At 46.3% G+C, this 20,140-nt stretch overlaps 1 protein-coding gene across 5 annotated transcripts in view; it reads left to right on the forward strand.

The window, feature by feature from the left end:
- The window catches only part of ASXL2 (ASXL transcriptional regulator 2), a 127,230-nt gene extending 108,567 nt beyond the window's left edge, over positions 1 to 18,663 (forward strand). For 4 of the 5 annotated variants that reach the window (XM_075706738.1, XM_075706736.1, XM_075706739.1 and 1 more), the window contains 6 exons: positions 584 to 724; positions 2,182 to 2,345; positions 6,051 to 6,147; positions 10,284 to 10,389; positions 12,146 to 12,860; positions 15,037 to 18,663. In XM_075706738.1, the coding sequence (XP_075562853.1) occupies positions 584 to 724; positions 2,182 to 2,345; positions 6,051 to 6,147; positions 10,284 to 10,389; positions 12,146 to 12,860; positions 15,037 to 17,451 (3,638 nt within the window). In that variant the 3' untranslated portion in view covers positions 17,452 to 18,663. The remainder of the gene's footprint in view (positions 1 to 583; positions 725 to 2,181; positions 2,346 to 6,050; positions 6,148 to 10,283; positions 10,390 to 12,145; positions 12,861 to 15,036) is intronic. The other variant, XR_012830901.1, reaches the window with a different exon arrangement.
- The last annotated feature ends 1,477 nt before the right edge of the window (positions 18,664 to 20,140 follow it).

Here is a 20,140-nt window from a genome sequence, read left to right on the forward strand (position 1 = left end):
AAGAGGATGGGGGTGGCAGTGATTCGTAAGGAGAATTCATAGTGGTGAAATCTGTCTAGTTTGCCTAAGTAGTGACTTTGGAGGAGGGCATGAAAATATCTCTTGAGTATTGGAAAGAGGAGGAGGAATTACTGAGGGTGGTCTAAAGGAACAAAAGCTACCATAGTAGGCTAAAATTTAGAAAGTACACGTAAAGTATGAAGAGATTTTTCCTCACTGGGAACTCTAACAGAAACTAAAGCTGCCTCTGAAAGGAAGTTTCAACAAGATCATTACTGGATTGGATATAGAGGGGAAATAAGATGGGACCAACTAGGAAGCAGACTCAAACCATACATGAAATGGCTGTCCGTCCCTTTATTTTGTGATAGTCTGATGGCTACAAAGGGGGCTTCTACTTTCAGCCTGTTGGGTGGTAAGTGCTACAAGAATAAAGGAATATAAGTATCCTAGAAGTGCTTGTCCCAGAGCTGCTGGGATTAGGGTATGCACGTTACAGAATCTTTATTTCAGTCCAAACAGATGTCTCGTGTAATATTTCTTTGTACATCCCTGTGTTTAAATGTTTCAATTTCCTGTGCAGCTTGGGAAGGAAAGCAGTCAGATGGACAGTCAAGCAGCCCTCAGAACTCCACCTCCAGTTCCTCTCCCTCCGTTAAGCTTGATAACTCCTTGCCAGGGTTGGGGAAGAAACCATTCCAGAGATCTGACAGGCTCCATGCAAGTAAGATACTTATTTTTCTGCTTAATGAGATTTGGTTGCTCTGATGACAGAACAAAAGTCTAAATAGCAAAATCGAGTAAAACGTGTAATTAATTCCATTGCTAAAGTGACTTCTGGACAACTCTGGAAGGTACTGCTGGTATGCTGTGTGAATCAGGATAAATAATTCAAACCTTACATATATAAATAAGCCTTTTTTCATTTCTTATCATCAGGGGTTTCTGCCTGTGAATTTGCAGCTTGCTGTTTGAGAAGCAAAAAAGGACTTGCATTATTTAGCAGGCTTTTTAATGTACTTAAGACACTTTGATAACATTTTAAAAAAAAAAAAGGAATTCCTTCCCAGATCTTTATACATCAGACCCAACTGTTATTTGGCTTCCTGCCCATTCATTGAGGTTAGGTCTTGCTCAGCCCTCCTGACCTTTTGTGGTTTCTTTTACATAAACCAATGATGGAATTGACCTCGGTGAACTTACGGATATGCTGAGGTCTCTATCTATGCTAATCATCCTAGATTTCCTTTATCACTGGTGAAAATAGGCACTTTTCAGGGTATGTTTCATTTGTCCCCTGTAATTAGGAAATTCTGCAACTTAAGTAGATTATAAACCTGCAGAGCCATTTTCTGAATGACTTGTAATAGAGCAAACTTCCCCTAATGAAACAAGCCTCCATGATATTTATTTTGTTAGGCACTGTTACCTTAAAAATAATTGCTGTCATCCCTGAAGTCAGGGGGGAGCAGGGTCTTGTCTTAATATTCCCCATTTTGCTAATAATGCACTTTTAATCTAAGCTTCAAAACACATGGTGTTTTGCCATTAATAGACAGTGGATGAATCCAAAGGAAATAGAGCACACGGTACAAACGCTTTCTTCCTTATTCTTCTCTGAATTTGCAGCACATGCATGAAGCTGGCTGTAGCATAAGGGTTAATGCTGGACTCGCTGGCTTTCAAAGACAGAAAGAGAATAGTTGTGCATTTTTGCTGCTTTGCCTAGTGTTGTGGTTTCTACACGAGCACAATGAGTTGATGATTTTTTCTGAAATGCTTTTGCTGAGAACAAAGTAGGAAAGTCCGAGAAGAAAGCCCAAGGAACAAAATGACCCTAACTAGAGGCTTAAAATAGAAAATTGATGTGGCTAAAAGCAGTTCTAGAAACCCTCCTGAAAAAGACTCCTTGCCAGTCCCCAGATAGCCAGGATTCCCACAAATGTTAGGTGAACTGACACAGGCTACAATATATTAGGTATGGAAATTTTCTGTGCTGCAAAGGACCTCCCACATGTTGGTTTTAACTGCATGTGCAAAGGTAAAACATATATTTCAAGTCAAGGTTTGAAATGGATTACTAAGGTGGCATTTTGAAAATCTCAGGTATAGAGAACTCCAAAGGAGCCTTTAATCCTCCCTTCGGTAAGACGTTACTTACATCTTTGTGGTTCATTGCAGGGCAGCTGAAGAGAACAAAGTGTGCTGAAATTGATGTGGAAACCCCCGACTCCATCCTCGTGAACACAAACCTGCGGGCACTGATCAACAAGCATACGTTCTCTGTTCTGCCGACAGAATGCCAGCAGCGCCTGCTGCTGCTGCTGCCGGAGGTGGACAGGCAGGTATGTCGTGGTTGCTGTTGTGGAGAAAAGCGAGGCTCTCAGGTGTCGGTAGGGAGCACCTCCAGAAGTAATTCAGGCTAGACATCCAAGTACTGCGTTTATGTCTAATGGGATAGACTTTTTTCTTCTGTGCACAGTGTAAAACAAAAAAAAAAAAAAGGGAAAATTCTTCAGTGATTCGTTTGGGTATTTGTTGCTACCAGAAAAAAAGAATTCAGGTTTGACAAACCAGTGGCTTAATTCTCTTTAATCAACTCCATATTCCCAGCTACAGCAAGAGCAATGTTTCTGTTACGTTGGACTTGAAGAGGGGCAGGAGTGATGGGAATACAGCGGTTTCGGCATCTTCCTCTCTCCTGTCCTCTCCCAGACTCTTCAGTACAGGATTAACCCTGCAGCCTTTTAGCCTGGCGCCTTCCCACAGAACACCTAAACAGATGCTGCCAATTTAGTTCCAGCCTTCTCTGTTTCTCGTGACCTTGTGTCATAGCTGTCAAATTCTGAATTTTGTAAAGCGAAAACTGAATGAGTTTTCTATTGCATATTCACACTGTCCAGACTGCAGAGTAGACTTGACCTGCTCCCAAGAGCTTGTGTCCTGACCTGAAACGCACGCTAGATTAAAGGTACCGCATGTGCAGCGTGAGTCGGCCTTGAAGGCAGCTTATTTTTGTGGGTTGTCTCTCTAAGATCTCTTTGTGCGTGAAGAGAGTAATTTGGAAAAGCAGAAAAGTACTCGGGAGGAATGGGTTCATTTGCTCTGCGAGTGGCACAGAAGAAATGGTGAAGGTTTTCACTGAGCTCTTCACTAAGCAGTTGGTGATACCTGGAACAATTAACGTGAGTGACAAGGGGGTAAGAACTCAGCCTTCAGTATTGAAAGAACAGCTAAGAGAATCTTTTGATAACAGTTATTTCAGCTCAGCTGGATCTGATGAATTTCATCCAAAGGGGTACATAAAAGAACTGCTTGAAGCAACCTCAACATTACAGCAGTTTTCTTGAGCAGCCTGTGGAAGGCAGGGATGATACTAAGAGACGAAAAAAGAACAAATGTTGCATTTGCATGTAAAAGGAGGAAAAAACGATGAGTTGAGGAAATGAAGTTCAATCTGCTTATGCTCAGTACCAGAAATGTTGTAGGTAGAACAAGGATGCTTGCTTCCTTTTACCTTATCCATAACGTTATGTTTGTCTTCAGCATTCCTACCCCACCTGGCTGGAAATTTCAGAGCAAAGCGGGATCCTGCGCTGCGCTTCCACTTCAGTTTGTAGGGCTGTTAGTTCAGATGCCTTAACGTATGTGCCTAGAGCCATTTTAAATGTTCTTTAGATAGCAAGGCTGGCTTCCAGATGCCACTGCAGATGGAGATCTTCTGTATGTCCTGTCTCAGATCTGCATGACCCTTGAAGATACATGAAACATGTAATTATGTACAGGAAACATGAAATTCTTCCTCTCCCCTTAATTGGTTTAGTGGTGGACTTGGCAGTGTTAGGTTAATGGTTGGACTGGATGATCTTAAAGGTCTTTTCCAACCCAAACGATTCTGGGATTCTATTCTATACTTTTCTGTGTGGTGTTCAGAGCAGTACTAGATGCCTGTGTCTACACACCTCAGTCACTTCCCAGGAGTCTGCGTCTCAGCTAGTTACTCTGGGCACCTTTTACAGAAAGTGGAAATCCAGTTGGTGCGATCAAGAGCCTGTGACCAAATACAGGTGTCTACTTCAGGACGAGATGAACTCAGTCCCCACCTCCGTACTCCCAGTTGAGTCGATCACTGTAAACTGTGAAGGGACACCAGCTTAGATGCAGACACAGCACAGACACCCGCATTTGGTGAAGTTCTAGCCATCCTCACAGCTGCGCTGCTCCTCTGGTTCTCACAGAATGTTAGTAATGCGTATGGGTCTGGCAGCTGCACCGTGGTCTGCTTTATAGAGGATGCTTTGCTGAAGTGTTCGTTTGGAGCTAGGAGGAGTTCTAACATTTTATGTTGTCTCATAAATTCTGATCTTCAACCAGCATTCATCGGGGGCTTGTTAGTCCAAGGCTGATCCAATAAATATTTGAGGGAATTGTTTTATAAGTCCTGTGGCCTTTGTAATAATTAGGTATGTGTCAAAGTATGGTGTGATGGAGTTTGCAGCTGGAGTTTACTGGCAAGAACCTCACAGCAGATGGTAAGACATTTCTGACCTGACTTTTAAGTTTAATTGTCCTTAAATTGAATTAGAATTTGACTGAGAACAAATTTTGACTAACTAAATAATATTGCTTGGCTCCCGAGAGGACAAATTGCACATTTCACTGTAGTAAATCTCCTAGAGCAGCCCACCACATCAAGTGGTGATGCGTGCTTTATAAAATGTCGGGCTTTGCTGTAGTAAACAGGAGAAGAGGTGAAGGCGTTGGACATGCCAGTTGTGAAAGGTCACGTATCTGCTGTGTTTTGCTTGGCAGTGACTCAGTCTGAGCTGTTACAGCTTCTGCTGTGCTTCTGTTGACGAGAAAGTGGGCACTTTGAGGCACGGCCCAGCCAGCCCTGCGGCAGTTGTCTGTCCTCCAACACAAGGAACAGGCAACGCCGTGCGTGCAGCAGATAGTCGTGTGAATTCTGCTCCCTGTGCTCGATCGATAGAGATTTGGACTAGAAAATAAATCTCTGCTTTTGTAATCCCTATAATGGCTGCTCCTGACTTAAAAATCTCTAACTAAATCCGACGTACAAAACCTTCTGTTAGGTCACTTGCAGCATTTTAATTACCTGCCTCGGGAAAAGCGGCGTTTCTCTTCATCAAATCCTGCGCTGTTGAACGTTTGCTGCACAGATCTCCCGGTGTCATCAGATGTATCCTACAGTTGGACAGTTGGATTTTGCTTGTTTGTTCTGATTTATTGAAATGAAAGCACATCAGTTTTGCCCACTACAAGTTTTTGCGACTTACTGAATGATATGTGAATTTCTGTGTTTCTGGTAGAGAATTTCCACATTTACTTTTGTGGGATAAAGAGCAAAAGCAAATCAATGTTTTATTACCCTGGTTACAATTTCCCACCATGCTACGTTCCAGTCTTAGCCTCATGCTTTCTCATTTGTGTCCGACTCTATAGCGTGACTGCCCTACTTGGTTAACCATATTTCAAAGACAGAATGGGTTTTGAGCTTCCTTCGTCCCTGTTTTCCCTGAAGCATCCATGGTGGTGATTATATACATTTCAGAGTTACTTTTATATGGTACCTTTTATGTCCTTGCTTTTCCTTCATGCACTTTTTTACATTCACCAGAAGACAGCAGAGCTGTTGCTTTGCATGGTAGTTCAGGCGATTTCTTGCGTTCATTTTGCAGGGCAAAAGGCATCGGAGGAAGCTTTTCAGAGGCTGTGCTGTTCTGTTTCCTTGTGCTTCTCCTTGCCACCTGTACCATCTGCTGCTCATGTCTGCTTGTGCAGCAGCAGGTCTAGAGAGGATTGGGCTAAAGCAAGGATGAGGAAAATTTACCACAGCCTCCTAGATCCCAGACTTGGCTAAGCACAGCCTTAGGAAGGTCATTTATTTTCTTCTGAGTGAGTTAAAGGCAAATTCCAAAGAGATTTGTGGCCGTGTCGGGACTCTTGCTCTGTTTCCAGATCCCATGTGACAACATGTGACATTTGTCTTTCCAGCTAGTTAATACTATTTGCTTTGTCATGTATTCCAGGTTGGGGCGGATGGTTTGATGAAGCTGAGTGGCTCTGCGCTCAACAACGAGTTCTTCACTTCAGCTGCCCAAGGCTGGAAGGAGAGGCTGTCAGAAGGTAAAACGTCCCCAGACAATGAAGCAAAACGCTAGAAGGCTTTCAGCTAGTGAATGTTTTGGGGAATGCGTAAAAGATATTTTACGGAGAACTTGAAGCACTGGAGTGATTTACTAGGTAGAGTCAGCTGTCATCAATGCAGCCTGTGAGAGCAAATGCAAGCCTAGAACTGTGTGATCTCAAGGTCATAGAGGGGGCTGCAGTGAGGAGTTCTTTTGAACTTGACATGTGGAAAAATGAGCAAGCCTCTGGAAGAGAAGAGAAAAGAAGGAAAAATGTGTTTAAAATTCTGTTGAAATGACAGTAGAGCTGTGTTATCCTCAAGTTGTGGTAGCTAAATATAACCTTCTGCTAAGCTCTGTAGAGATGGTGAATTATATTCCCAGAGTAATGCACTTTGTCATCAGCAAAGTCATCTAGCCGCAGTTGGTGTGGTCAGTCCTTTGAGCCATAATTTTTTATATAACATAAAGCCAGCCGTTTATTAATCGATAGGACTCCTGCACCTTCAACAATCATTTGCATCTTGAGCTTAGAGGCACTTAATGCCATGATTTGATCAAATCGCATCATCGGAAGTGCGCTCACCCGTTGTGGGCACGGCCCGTGTCCTCTACAGAACTGAACCGTGCAGCCTGCCAGCAGTTTTTATGGAGACTGTAGCACCAATCGTGACTCACTTTAAGGAGGGAATGTTATTTACTCATGCCCAGATGATTGACTCTTAAGAGGCTTTTCCATAGACAGTGTATCCAGTTCTGCAGGAGTAACCCCTGTATTTTGTAGATTCTGGGTGTATCTATGCCAGTAAACAGGAAGGTATAAGAACTCAGCTGCCTAATCTGTTTAATTGCTAAAACCACCCCCAGTTTTAGCCACCGTCATTTAGTGTTTTCCCTTTAATCCTTCTTAGAAGACCTTTTGTCCATTCGTGTCCACACATCTCGAGGGTGCAGCTACCTTTACGCAAAGACTTTCTCACCAGAATAAAACTGCTGTAGAACCTGCTACAGTAGTAAAGCTTGCAATGGTGAGGGTGAAGTCTGGAGATCTCCACTGACATTCTCACTCAGCACTCCCTCTCTGCTCAGGTATTAAAGCGTGATGCCCCTGTGGGCAGAGCAGTCCTGTAGGCTTTCTTCAGCTGCTCTTCAAGGTAGTGACAATTCATAACGATGCTGTTTGGGGTCACCCACAGCATCTTGAGAATCTTTCTCATCTTGAGAAAATGCAGGCCTGGTCAGCCTCAGTGTCATCACTGGGAAAGTCATGGGGTGAGCTCTTGGAGCACACCTCTGGGCATGTGAAGGAGGTGGTGATTGGAAACAGTCGGCATGGTTTTACCGAGGGTAAATTACGCCTGAATAGCTTGACCGCATTAAAAATGACTGAATTTGTGAACAAGGGGAGAGCAGTGGGCGTCACTTACCTCAACCTAAGCAAAGCTTTTGACAACTGTCTCGCACGGTACTCTTGTATCCAAGCCAGGACACTAGGGTGTAGCTGGGTGGACAACCGGACGGGTGAAGAGCTGGTTAGACGGTCAAGCTTGGAGTCATGGTTGACGGCTGGAGGCTTCTGACAAGTGGAGACCACAGGAGCCTGTCCGGGCACCCGTCCTATTTGCCTTCTTTATCAGTGACCCTGGGGGAGTTTGTGGAGGACACCAAACTGGGGGGATCAGCCAGTGCGCTCGAGGGCAGGGCTGCCGTCCAGCGGGACCGAGGCAGGCTGGAGACAGGCAGGATCCTGCCCCTGGGAAGCAAGAGCCCCTGGCAGCGATACCGGCTGGGGAGGGTGACCTGATGGCAGCCCCCCTGTCCCTGCAGGGAGGCCATCGGGAAGGCGGAGCCAGGCTTGTCGCAGTGGTGCATGGCAGGAGGACGAGTGAAAACGGGCGCGAGTCAGGTGGGACAGAAGGAGAAGCTTTTTCCCCCTGGGGACAGTCTGCAATGGCATGGGGGCCCAGAGGGGTTGTGCCTCCTTGTCGTGGTTGAGCCCCAGGCAGCAACTCCGCATCACGCAGCTGCTCGCTCCCTGCCCCTGCCCCGATGGGATGGGGGAGAGAATCGGAGGAGTAAGAGTGAGAAACATTCCTGGGGTGAGATAAGAACAGTTTAATAGTTGAAATAAAGTAAAATAGTAATGATAATAATAACAATATAATAATGATAATAAAGCAAGTGATGCACAACGCAATTGCTCACCACCCACCGACCGATGCCCAGCCAGTTCCCGAGCAGCGATCACTGCCCTCAGCCAAACCCCCAGTTTCTATACTGCCCATGACGCCGTATGGTATGGAATGGCCCTTGGGGCAGTTGGGATCAACTCTTCTGGCTGTGCCCCCTCCCAGTTTCTTGTGCCCCTGGCAGAGCATGGGAAGCTGAAAAGTCCTTGACTGGCATAAGCAGTACTTAGCAACAACTAAACATCAGTGTGTTATCAAAATTCTTTTCCTACTAAATCCAAACCACAGCACTGTGCCTGCTACTAGGAAGAAAATTAACTCTATCCCAGCCAAAACCAGGACACTCCTCCACCCTGGGAGGTTTTCAGGACCTGAGTGGGCAGAGCCCTGAGCAACCTGGCAGAGGCCAGGCTGCCCCTGCTCCGAGCTGGGGGTTGGACTTAGGAGACCTCCCGAGGTCCCCATCAACCTTCAGGTAGATGTTCATAAGTAAATTACTTCCGCGTGACTGCAAGCTACCACGTAGGTTTTCCACTGTGCTTTGCGCTCAGTGCCAGCCTAGGCTGATGCAGACGTACGCTTTTAGTTGAAATCTCCCAACTGGGAGACAAAGGCGGCGTAAGCACAGCAATGAAAGTCCAGGAAATCACTGCTACAACAGAGGCTACTTCAGATGCATTCATTTTGTACCCTGTTGCTAAATTACTCGAAGTGCAGGCAGGCGTTCCACTGTTTTTGATGCAACAGATTTTCTATATTTATTTACGTGACCAAGTTTATACAAAAATAGAGTAGAAAGTTGATGTACCAGAGGTTCTCTGTACTTGTTGCAATAAAAAGATGACTGTCCTGATTCAGTACTGACAAGTAGCAGTGTACTAAAAAGGGACACACTCTTAGTTTCCTTTGGGCATATTTGATAACTGCATGGAGAACAAACTCAGCAAGAATTTCTTACAATCCCCTTATTTGACAGGAGAAAATTGTTGAGAAACAAACTGTGCGGTGATGGAAGTATCCAATTTCTGTTAATCTCTGTAAGGAATCCCCTCTCTTTCATAACTGCAGTGCTGGAAAAGATCTGATGCTACTAACTGTTTCCTCCAGTGCTAAAGAGTACAAAATGGTGTGTGAACTAGATAAACCTTGAGAATGAATGTAGTCTGGAGGCTCAGGGTCACATGTCTATCATCAAAGCACTGTGGTTGTGTCAAAAACAAGCTTTCTTGTTGTCTAATGATGAATTCTTAAAATATTAACATATGGTCTTACAAACCTTAATGGTTCAAAGCTGTGTCGGGGAAGGTTCAGGCTTGACATTAGGAAACATTTCTTACAAGCCACAATGCATGTATGTGTGAAATGTGGGCTTTGGATGTGTGAGAGGGGGTTTTTTTTGTTTCCCACCTGCCTGCGACAGAATAGCATCCGTTGCCAGAAATATTTTCTGTCATTTGTGCTGGGCAAGAAGTCTTCGATATTCTTGCATGCGTATTGAACCACAGCCATCCATGACTGTGGTTTCGAGGTGCCGTATTGCTTTGCCATCTGCATAGGCAATGTCTTCAGATCCTTCAGAAAATGGCGGCTGCCTAGCGTCTGCATACATACAACATACCTTTGTGTGTAGGTCTGTATTCGTTTAATAAGCGATGTTTCACATAAAGCATCTACCGGCAGCCAGAGTGGACAGGGAGAGGGAAAGGAGTTGTGGCTGTCAGGCCTAAAGCTCTTGCCCATCCAGTGCGAGGAGCAGGCAGCGGAGGAACGCGCTGCAGCTCAAGGGGAACGCTGAAGTACCGCGGGCAGGGCTGCAGTGCCACGAGCAGCGAAGGGGACTTCTGTGCGACAGCGCTCGCACCTGTGAGCATGAAGGCTCCTGTGGTTATCCTGATTCATTTTATCCCTAGCTTTTTTTGAGGGTATCCTTTATTGCCTTTTGCAGGTGAGTTCACACCAGAAATGCAGCTAAGAATACGGCAAGAAATAGAAAAGGAAAAGAAGGTCGAGCTGTGGAAGGAACATTTTTTTGAGAGCTACTATGGTCAGAGGTAAGACATTCAACTGTCTTTTTTAATCCTGCATTGCCTGTCCAGACGTACCTGTTGCTGCGTTTGTAGCGTGCTGTCCATCGATAAACATTCCTTTTCATTAGTCCTGAAACCTGGAAAAGGTCTCTAGCTTCGTCTAGCTGCCACAGAACTGAGGAAATGCCCAAGTGATCTAGGTCAGAAGCGATGTGTCTGCTGTCATGATTTCTTAAGGCTTTAACCAGGGTAGTGCCACTTTCCTTAGGCAAGGATGTCCTTTAGACTTTACATCTTAACTTTTCCCACTCCTTCCTACAATACTTTGAGGTACTCCCCTCTTACAGTTCTTCTAGTGTCAGGATTCTGGAGATCCATGGGTATGTGGTGGTTGAGCGTGCTCTACCTTGCAGTAACTCACCTGCTACGTAAAATCCTAAAATTTCCCCACATCTTCAGTCAGACACGTATTTGGTTAAACTCCCAAGTCTGCAAGTCTTTTATTCTGTGTTTTGTTGTGCTTCAAGATTTTCCCATCCTTTTGGGCTGTGGAGAGGATTTCAGGTTTCCGTGCGAATAACTATACTAAGAAACTTGAAAACAGACAGACACATATAGCTAAGTAATAATTTCTTATCCTGCATCTTGACAGTTAGCTTTTGTGCTTGTCCTTGGACTGTCAGCCAGTTTTCCTCCCATTCATCTATGATGTTTTAACCCTCTAGAGCGTTTGGATTACTGCCAGCCCTATTTTTATCATTCCTTGGTCTGGTAGTTTTGGGTTTCATGGGTGAGTATGAGGGAACAGCAGGCTGCAGTACCGAGTAAAGGAATACACCAGGTTGAGAACGCGAGTGATCTAGTGGCATTAGCAAAGAGCTTTACTCGGCTAACTTACCCAGTTCCCCCGGCGTTACAAACCAGGATGTAAACACGCACGGAGCTCTGTGCTGGAAGATAAAAGGCGAGAGCCATATTCTTGAAGCTTTAGGGGGACAGGGGACAGCAGGACAGCGTGGAGGTGACGTGCACAAACAATAGCAGGACTTCAGTTCTCTCTAGCTCCTAAGAACTTGTCTGGTAGAAATCAATCCCATAGATTCATTAGGCTGGCTTCATCAGACTTTATAGGTTCACGTTTGGGAAAAAAAAAAACAAATTTGATATTTCGTTAAGAGGGATGGATGAAGTTAATCCTAAATTGAATGTCACTCTGGGAATTAGATTCCCAGCTTGTTTGTTTCTTTCACAAATAAAGATGGATGAATAACACAGGGAAGTAATCCCAGCTTTTTCATGATGGAGGAAGGCAGCAGTGTCGGTTCTAAGCTACGGGTACGTCCATGGTTCTGGCATTAGCCATGTTCCTCCGGAAAAAAACGGTGGGACGCTTTTCAGTGTCCCTTTCCCCAAATGTCACCATGCGAGCTCAAGTCAGATGCAAGCTGCGTGGGGTTGTTCACACACTGCAGAGATATGTCTGTGGGGGCTAATAAAGGGAATGTTTACCATTGGCCAAATTAATTTGATTTGCAGCCTGGAAAAATTGGTATCTGGATAGAGGACTAGATCTAACCTGTGTTCCACGTATTTCATTTAGTTGGTTTTAAACTTTGCTATTAAATTCTGTTTCATGTGGAAGTACTAACAGTATGGAAGGTTTTCAAAGATAATGGCATAGAATTAGGTGTGTGAGACATATTTCTTTACCTTTTCTATAAGGATAGTATGCTTTTTGCAAGAATGTTTTACAAAATAAAAATTCTGGTTTTATTGGCAGTTCTGGACTAAGTCCTGAAGAGTCCAAGAGACTGACAGCAAACACCAGCCCTGCCGAGACAGAGACTGAAAATCCAGCAGCTGAGCAGCCAAAATGCACGCCAGTCTCTCTGGCACCACTCAAAGAGGAGAGTACTTCTCCGTTAGAGTCTAAAGCACAAGCAGTCCAGGAAGCACCAGCGATGAAAAAAGGAGAGGAAAGAAGAGAGGACATGCAGCCAAAACCAGCCAAACCTGCAGAGGCCTCAGTTTCCCTGGATGGGTGTGCAGTGAAACCCAGCGACCGTTCTCTCCCTACAAAAGAGCGAGTCCAAGGAGACTCCGTTCAAGAGAAACCACAAACCGCCGTTAGTCAAAAGCCAGAAGAAGAGAGAAAGCACGCTGCATCAAAGGAAGCGCTAGTGAAAGAGACCGTCAGTACCTCAGTTTTGGCCCCGAGTAAACCAAAGAGCCCCGAGGCAGGTGAAGTAGTAGCAAACGTAAAAAGTCCAGTGATGACTCCAGAAACACCAGAAAAGAAATCCCCTGTAAATGAAGAAATGGAAGTCAGTGTTGAAGCCCATAAGAGGAAGTCAGAGAGTCGCAAAGAAGATCTGACCACTCCTGAAAAAAGGCCACGCATCATGGAGAACTGTCAGCACCGCCAGGCATTTCGGACCCAGCCACAGTCCTTTCCTGCAGCGGGGACGCCGGTGCCACGGGTACCCCCACTCAAGGTAAAGAGAAATGAAGACAGATCCACAGAGCGGCCTTACGTGGGTTAGTTCAGCTGGTGGCTCTCACAGAAATGCTTTGTCAGTTCTCGTTTTGTATGTAAATTATGTTACCTGCTTATTTTAGCAACGGAAATACTTGATCCAAAAATGTGAAAGCTCAGCTGTTTGCTAAAGGGAGGCTGATGGCTGGCTAATCAACGTAACTTCAGTTAAGTATCTCTTGTGCATCTGGTGGGCAGAAGCTTGAATGATTGTGTGAAAGCCCAAGGCTGAGTAGAACAGGCGTACTGTAGTTCACGGTGGAAACTGAGGAGAGCTGTGGAGGAGCCGCAGGACCATAAAATACCAAAGCAAGTGGTAGCCCAGGAGCGCAGGGAGCTTTCCAGACGTGTGGGTATCCCCAGCAGTACAGTAACAGGTCCAGAAAGAACGCTGTCAGCAGCTTCCTCTGTTAGGCCAACTCTTCCGGAGTTGACACTAAATTATTTACCTGTGTTGAAAAAAGACCGTCTAGAAACAATGCCATTCTCATTTCTACCAGCTGAATGGAGTGCAGTGCCAGACTAGGTAGCAGGGAAAGACTGTTTTCGGGAACATCTCAATTCCAGAAGCCCTTTAGCTGTCGAGTCTTAGCGAGAACGTACATAGGAAAGGGAACAGGCAATAAATCACCACTAGGATAGGGCAGATGGAAAGGGAGCGTGAGAGAAACGTTCCAGACTGTGGCCTGGACAATGCCGTCTCTTGCACTTTGAGGTCCAGGTCGTAGGACCACACACCTACTGCTAAACTGCCAGGAATTGCCCCGTTGGTAAGAAAGAAACACTCTCCCATCAGACATTGGACACTCTTTCAGAAAACGATTACAAGATTGCACGTGTGTAGATAACACCGATGCTTTCTTCAGTGATGTTATGCTCGACAGTAGATAGTAAATGGATGAACCGGCACAGAAAAATTTTTTTACAGTCACGTGTGACTGCACGAATAAAAAAGTTTGGTTGCTGTAGAACAGGGCCTGTGCTTTTTCTACCAGAGTTTGCTCTGGTTAAAGTTCAATTCCCTGGTTCGGGGCCTTAGGCTGAAGTTGTAAATGGAAAACTGCTTAATTACTGTATTTCTGTATGTCCTAAGGATTCTCCTCTCCTGTTAAGATTCTTGTACACTAGGAAGTATACAAACAGCAAATTTTAAAAACGGTTCATTATTCTCACTGTGTTACTAAGTGTAGCAGGAGGGTAGGAAAGCATTAATATTAGAGACACAAAATGGGAGGAAAACTGTCAATAAAAGAGATTTGAAATACCATACAGGAAGAATGGTTGACCTTCCAGTGTAATAAACATCGATTTAACTTAATAATAGAGTGAATTTAAGGGGGATTGAAAATAGTTTCCCCGGTAAGGTGGAAGACATGTCATTCCTCAAAAAAGAAAGAAGTGGTGACCTGGTTAATCAGAAAATGAGTGGGATGGAAGCGAGGTATTGTGGATACATGAAAACAAATGTAACCTTAAAATACACTCGCTTGAATCTTCGCAGTGGAGACAGAAGAGCGCTAACATTAGTGCGCTGTTCTCATCACTTACATTCAAGAAAGAACAACTTACAGAAAGTACACTGGAATGATGAGGGGAGCAGAGAACCTATTTTGGAAGAAAGGACTAAAATATTGGCATTTTATCTACAGATACACAGTAGAGAGATTGTTAGTACTTTGTACAAAGACCCTGAGGAGACAAGTAGATACACAGGGGTAGGAGAGCAATGCAGAATCAAGCAGAATGTTGACACAAACCTTTAAAAGCATATAAATTACAGGTGAATAACATCTGAAACTTAAAATAAGGGAGGATAGGTGTTGAGTCCTGGAAGAACCTTACGTTTTTTTCCGAAAGAGCTTGATAGGCTGTTGGGTGATGGTGTACGATGTACTAGCCTGCAGCTGCCAGGGATGAGCTTCCAGCCTGAGTCACCGAGATTGTCGTAGGCTTAAAATAGGTGTGCCAGGCAGCAGCAGATCATACACGTCTTTTATTATTTACCTCAAGTGAGGGAGAGAAGGGATTTCTCCAAAACTACAACTGTCTCTCTAAGACTAGAACTATAAGTGCTTGAATACGTGGGTTAAGTGTTCCCCGTCGCTCAGTTGTGCTTTTCTCCTCCTCTGTTTCAGATTCCTGTTTCCAGAATCTCCCCGATGCCATTTCCTGCGGGCCAGGTCTCTCCCAGGGCACGTTTCCCAATCTCACTTACCAGTCCAGGAAGAACAGGGGCCAGAACTTTGGCAGACATCAAGGCAAAAGCCCAACAAGCCAAGGCTCAGAGGGCAGCGGCCGCTGCCGCCGCCGCCGCCGCTGCCGCCGCCTCAACGGGGGGGGCTGTCCCAGGGCCTGGGCCGGGCGGTGGTGGGGGCCCACCAGGCGGTGGAGGAGAGAAGAGTAACGCAGCAAGAAGCGGAACCAACGAAACTGGAATTCAAGGAAACGCACTGGAACTGGCAGGAACTGGAAGCGGGGGAAGTTCGCGAAGGTTTCTTCCCCATTGTCCAGGGACCCATACCCAAATGGAGACCCAGGCCGCGGACCAGGCACCACCTCACAGTCCTTCTAGAGCACAACTACAGCAAAATTCCACACTGCAATCCAGAACTCCAGCAAGCAACGCAGGCACCAGCTCCTCCTCCTCCTCCGCGGTATCGGCATTAGAGAAAATCAACAGAATAAAACCCAGCCCCCCCGGTATGGCTGTAAATCAGGTTTCAGGCTCCCCGTGCGCTGGTAGCAGTGACAAACAAGGGAAAGCACCTTCTGCTCCAGCAGGTCCGAGCCAGGCCTGTGGGGCATCAGCTGGCAGGGATGGAACAGTCTGCGTCACGGTGTCGGCAGCAGATACCAACACAAATGTAACTAAGGTAGCACCTACAGCCTTAGGAGGGACCAGCTTAGATGTTTCGAAAAGCAAATCTCCTTCCCTTCTGGTGTCTTCGCTAACATCCACGAGCTCGGAAGCCCAGGCTGGAGGTGCGATCACATCTGCTGCATCTGTCCCACCCTCTCACGCTTCGTCAGTAGCGCCTAGCCTTAAAACTCCTGCAAGTTCAAGCTCAAGTGGGGCCCTCCCAAAACCAAGCTCCAGTATTCCTGCCAACAACCCTTTAGTCACCCAACTTCTTCAAGGCAAGACCGTCCCTCTGGAGCAAATCTTGCCGAAGCCTCTCACCAAAGCAGAGATGAGAACTGTCCCTTTAGCATCTCATGAAGAACAAGGGGCAGCAGCAGCATCCGGGGCAGCAGGGAGCGGCACTGGAGCCGAGGGTGGTGAAAGACAATCGAGTTTACCCACACAACAGCTCGGGAAGATCTTTTGCCAGAACAGGCCTCTGCCTCACATTCCAAGGACCTTTCCGCTCCCCTCGGGAAAGGACTCCAGTCTTGACCAGCACCAGTGCCACGAGGCGCTCAGCAAAACCACCCAAGAGCAGATCCTTCAGACTCTCATCAAGAGGGTCCAGAGGCAGAATTTGTTGCCAGTCCTTCAGCCTTCACAACTGAACCTCGCTCACTCAGGTTTCCAGTTAGAAAACAGCTCCACCAGCCAGAGATTTATGCTGGGTTTCATGGGCAGAAGGACATCGAAGCCTGCTATGTCTGGTCATTATCTGCTCAACATTTCCACCTATGGTCGTGGTTCAGAGAGTTTGAGGAGAGGCTTCTCCTTGAACCCTGAAAACCGCTTGTGTCTGAACAGTCCTGCTGATGCTCCAAAACCAGAATTTGGGGAATGTGAGGGGATAGCTGGCCACGGCGGCAGCAGCAGCGATGAAGGAGATGCAGATGATGAGAGTACTGGTGACGAACGTGAGCATATCAGTGTGAAAGAGGAGCCCCAGGCTGCCCAGGTTTCTGGCCAGTGTGAAAAAGAACAGGTACCGCACAGCATAAATTCTTTGGATTACAGCAGCCTTGCTAAAAAGGGTGTAAAGACAGAAGCAGCCACGTCTCAGCAAGCGGCGGTCAACAAGGAGAACGTTCAGGCGTTTGACGGAACTACGTTAGCACGAGATTTTATTCAAGCCGCTCAAGAGCAAATGGCACACGCGATGAGGGGGAAAATGCACAGCAATCCAGAGCTTTTCAGTACTTCTGTGCCGTCCTCGGACTCTGCGCAGCAGCAGCCTCCGCTGCTTTCTCCTTCGCACCCTCCCAAGCTGTCGGGAAACGCTGCGGCACAGCTCATTGGGCCCAGTTACAGTGGCACAATAAACGTCTCCACCTCCCCGGACGTGAACCAAGGGTCTCTTATGACCGGGCTGTCTGAATGCAATCAGTTGTCTAGTAGCATGGGGAACGTCATGTCCTTTTCTGTGACTGTAACCACCATTCCCACCAGCCAAGCTATGAACTCTGGCAACCACGCTCAGACCATCCCCGTTCAAGCCTTCGCTGAAGACAACAGCATGGAGGATTCCCCTTCCAAATGTTACTGCAGGTTGAAAGCCATGATCATGTGCAAGGGCTGCGGTGCCTTCTGCCATGACGATTGCATTGGCCCCTCTAAGCTCTGTGTCTCCTGCCTCGTCGTGCGGTAACCGGGACAGGAAGTGGGGAGGAGGATGGCTTGATTTTGGGTTTTGCTTTCGGAAGTACCTTGGGAAGAAACAGGAAATTTACTGCCTTGCACAAGAGACACGTTACTGAATCAGGAATACAGAGTAGAGTTCTTCTTTCATTAAAGAAAGAGCACCTTCTTGTACAGTGAGTCTAAATTGAGCTCAACTACGTGAATTGTGACAAGAGTTTGCACTTAAGGAATTATGTAAATATGTCACATTATTTTGTTTAAAAATATTTTTTCAATCTTTTAGGAGGTAGTGTTTGACTCCTACTGCAGTTTCATTAACCCCAGCCTGCTATCCAGCATGTTTGCTGAGCTCTGCTCTAGATGGGGGAGCAAACCCCCAGCAAAATCTTAGCCTGTTGGTCTTCTCTGGACAAAGAGAAGAAATGGATAATCAAGAAACGAAATGTTTGTACTGACTGATCACGGAGCACCGAAGCGGGAACCCCTGAAGGGGCTCACTTCGTTGCTCTAAATTTTAGCTCAGTTTTTTTCAGAATTGGAAGGCGTTAACGTTGTACCAGCCTTTCAAGTAATTGCCTTTCACTTGTGTCCTGGCTGTTTCCAGAAGGCATACTGGGTTGTGCAATATTGGCTGGTGTTTTTGATTTGCATATCCTCTCCTCTTCAAGGAGTCAGTTGCTGTAACCTTGTTTTAAGGAAGGTAGTGTCTTGATTTGCCACCAGTAAATACAGAAAAAGGCAACTGTACTAATCATAGGAGTCAAGAGCTTAGATCACTAAAGCAACTCAGTAACTGTGTGATTATCGGTAATCCCAGGAACCATTTAAAGCAGAGATCACAAATGTGTGCTGAACTGCATTTCATTTCTGGACTGTCAGGACTCGGCAGAAACACGCTTTTTTTTTTAGGCATTTTGAGTGAGCTGGAAAGCGCCATCCCAGAGTCGCGAAGCATCGGCTGTTAACAGCACGTGGCGCAAGTGAAGTGCACTAAGTGTCACCCTCGGTCCTGCTGTTCTCTAGGAAGCTTACCGTGCTCGTTCGAACCTCCATGACAGTCAGACGTCTCTAATTTCTATAGGAGATTTTATATTTAGCGAAGTATAGGGAAAGGAAAACACGTGTCTTGTTGGGCCACGCCGTTAGCCCTCCGTGGGTGTCTCTTTGTGTTTGAAAATACCAAATCAGGCTTGACTCAGCTTGGATTTTGCTCAGTTGAGGTCCGGGGTTGCGCGGGGGCTGGGGAGGACTGAAGGGGCACGGGGGGGGGGGCTGGGGAAGGGGGCTGCACCGCGCCCCTCGTACCTGGTCGTGGGACACAGCTAGTGACGCTCGTCCTCGCTTTCGGTGTTCACGAATTCAATATTCACTTGGATTAATCGAAACTAAAGCAGTTATAAAATGGTACTCTGTCCTCAACGAGAAGACTTGGCGACAGGCTGGCTAACGAAGCACACGCCGACCTGCGTTTTGATGTATCGCAACACGTCCGCGTCACATCGAGGATCTTGTACGTTATTTCTCTTCCGAAACAAAGAACATCAGGTTCACTAATCACATCCAGTCCCATGTTGTCGCTGTTCGGGGTAGGGGTGGGGGGCCATACTGTGTCTTGGTCAGGTAACAGATCTGTGTATCTTTTTGATGGAAAAGCACTGAATTCACTTTTAATCCAAAGGCCTTTTTAAGATGAAGCAATATTAACAAAATAGGTGGGACAGCCGTTTTGTGAGCTGGGCTCCTCAGCCTTTCTTTCTTCTCTCCATTTGACGATACTACTGCTTTCCCCTTTCCCCCCTCCCTCGCCTGGGAACCTGGCATGCTGTGGGGAAAGATCAGAAATAATCGCCTGTGAAGCAGTGTGTTTTTCCAAGGAGCGGGTGGTGGTTTCTTTGGTAATGATAAAGACAAGAGAGTTGCAAACGTAACCACATCGTAGCAGAAACGTTTCCTTCCCTGTCCAGCAGAGCATGGCGTCCTCCAGAGCAGGATTGGCGCGAGAGTTAGCAAGAGCTGCAGCGTGTCTTGGTCTCCGTTTATGCTCATCTTAAATTTTTTGGGGAGCAGTGACCCCCATTTTCTAATTATGCTTAGACACCCAGTGGCAAAGAGGATTTAGGTATTAGAAATCAAGTCCCTTTTTGTAATCTACAGCTGAAATCTCAAAAAAATCACACAAAAATGACTCTCGTGTGCATACTGTGCACGCGTTGGCGGCGATTGTAGCCCAGGAAAAAGCCCCCGGCGTGTGCGTGCTCCCGCTGCCGTCGGCGTGCGTGCACGTGCGGAGGGGCAGGCCAGCAGACGTGGGCTGGCTTCTCCCGTTGCTGTAACGGGGATAATCTCCTTCCCCGGCTTGACTTGTACATCAGCACCGATGCGGGCAGTAGCCCATCGCTGCCTGCTTCCGTCTCTTGTTCTACAGGAGGAATTTCTGCCCTTTTTTTAAATCTCGGCACGCAGCGTAAAATGGTTTCAAGCTGCGTGCCCTGGGGAGCTGAGTACCGAGAGCAGGGTCTGGCCGTTCCTTACTAACTCAAGCCTTGTCTAGACGTGAAAGAAGTTACAGCAGTGGAATCCTCAGACACGTTCATTCCCGTCTAAGACAGATCCCCCGGTATAATCCAATTTAAAGGTTGTTGCTAGTTACAAACTAAACTGAAAAAGTCATTCTCACCTCAAATAAGAGCAAAGAG

The sequence above is a fragment of the Pelecanus crispus genome, chromosome 3 (assembly GCF_030463565.1).
Source record: "Pelecanus crispus isolate bPelCri1 chromosome 3, bPelCri1.pri, whole genome shotgun sequence".
NCBI classification, from domain to species: domain Eukaryota; kingdom Metazoa; phylum Chordata; class Aves; order Pelecaniformes; family Pelecanidae; genus Pelecanus; species Pelecanus crispus.